General features: G+C 35.8%; 1 protein-coding gene across 1 annotated transcript; it reads right to left on the bottom strand.

Annotated features, from left to right (window-relative positions):
• Positions 1 to 244: 244 nt before the first annotated feature.
• Positions 245 to 1,220, bottom strand: LOC130849683 (coenzyme Q-binding protein COQ10 homolog B, mitochondrial). The gene has a single exon (XM_057728782.1). The coding sequence runs from the start codon at positions 1,082 to 1,084 to the stop codon at positions 497 to 499; it is 588 nt and encodes a 195-aa protein (XP_057584765.1). The 5' UTR covers positions 1,085 to 1,220; the 3' UTR covers positions 245 to 496.
• Positions 1,221 to 1,733: the final 513 nt, after the last annotated feature.

The raw sequence follows: 1,733 nt of genomic DNA, 5'->3' as shown, positions 1-1,733 counted from the left end.
TGCTACATTAACAGTATTTTTAACTCGAAGTTTTTACTTTAAATATCTGATGATTACTCAAATATCCTAAGCCATGAGGCGGGCCCTAAGACAGTAAGTTATAAATAGTCTGAATTTAATAACTTAAACATGATATGGTTAATATAATACATACTGTATAAGTAACTCAGCCAACCTCTTTCAGATGAGGTGATAATTAAAAGGTTTAAATTTACAGTTTCAATTTCTGTTCAGAAGAGTGATGTCAGTATTCTAGCGATAGTGATGACATCCCATTATTGTAAATATGCTAATATACATATTACTCTGAATTATACTTGATTGAATTCTATGTACATGTGGTTCCATATTCCAAGTGCAAATTTTCAATCGTACAGGTTTATAATCAAAGCTGGGTTTGACAAATGCTTCCTGACTTCTGAAAGCAAATGATGAAAGCACTTCCTAAAAGTGAATAAAACTAGTTAACAAGTAGGTGACCACTTCCTTTTTCTCTTTATGTGTGATGAACTTCATGAAGCATTAATTCCCGAGGTATATTTGTTTCTGGACCATACAGCTTACATGTTCTTCTTTCAAAGGCAGCTACCATCTGCTTTACAACTTCATCAAAGAACAATGTGGCAAGCTGAGAGTGTAGAAGTGAGCGAAATTCAAAAGAAATTGAAAAATCCAAAGTACAAGTTTTTGGGTAGCCAGGAGGACCTGGGCTAAAACGCCAAACAGTCTCCAAATGATTGAAGAGCTTCCCATCTGTACAGGATGCCTTTACCAAATGTGGTTTCACCAAGGTTACTACTGATGTATAGCGCTCCAATACAGGTGGAAACCCAATTTCTAACCGTGTTTTGCAGTATCCGGATCTCCTTGATATTACATCTGATTTTTTGCACCAAGGAACAAAATGCTTGTAACCCTCCATTCCTGATACTACATCATACATTTCCTGCATAGAATATCCTATAATTCTCCTCTCTGAATATTCTTTTCTTTTGTTTATTAACGGTGCAGCAATTCTGAAGAAAGTTCTTGCATATATCTCCTTTGGCAAAATTGAGGTATGTAGTGGAAGAGTTCTGCTCATCAGTATACCACAGGAAGCTAAATATCTGACGCTCTGCACAGGACCTTGCGCTGGAGCCGGGGCTCCGGCCGCTGCCGCCGGCTTCGGACGGCATCCTGAGACCACTTTTTTCAGGGCCCTGTGACCGGTCCGAGCTGCCGTGATCTTCTCACTGAATCCGGTCTCTCCTTTCTTATTTAAATTTTAGTTACATTTTCTCTGTATTGCCTATGATGATCTCAAGTCTATCCTCCCTGCCTGTAATTTGGTTTTCAACATGGAAATTACCCTCCCTTGTTATTGATATTTTTAAATAAGTAGTGCTGTTTTTTTAAATCCGCTTTTTAGCTATAACACTTTTTATTTTAATTTATATTTAATAAAATGCATCATTATTTAACATTTTAAATGTATGCACATTTTTATTGTTATTCTACCATAAAAACAATTAAAAATATTTTATTCTGCTCTTTAATTGGGTTTTATTTTTCTCTTAACAAATTTCTCTCCCATGTGTGATGGTTAATTTATGTGTCAGAGACCATCCAGAGTGGTCAGAAAGACCATCTATCTTTAGATGGTCTTTTAAATGATTTTTTAGTTTATTAGCATTTAGATCAGCTGACTCTGAATAAAGCAGATTATCCTCCGTAATATAAGTTGACCTCAT

This window comes from Hippopotamus amphibius, chromosome 3 (assembly GCF_030028045.1).
Source record: "Hippopotamus amphibius kiboko isolate mHipAmp2 chromosome 3, mHipAmp2.hap2, whole genome shotgun sequence".
In the NCBI taxonomy this organism is placed as follows: domain Eukaryota; kingdom Metazoa; phylum Chordata; class Mammalia; order Artiodactyla; family Hippopotamidae; genus Hippopotamus; species Hippopotamus amphibius.
This window is presented reverse-complemented; position numbering and strand designations above follow the sequence as displayed.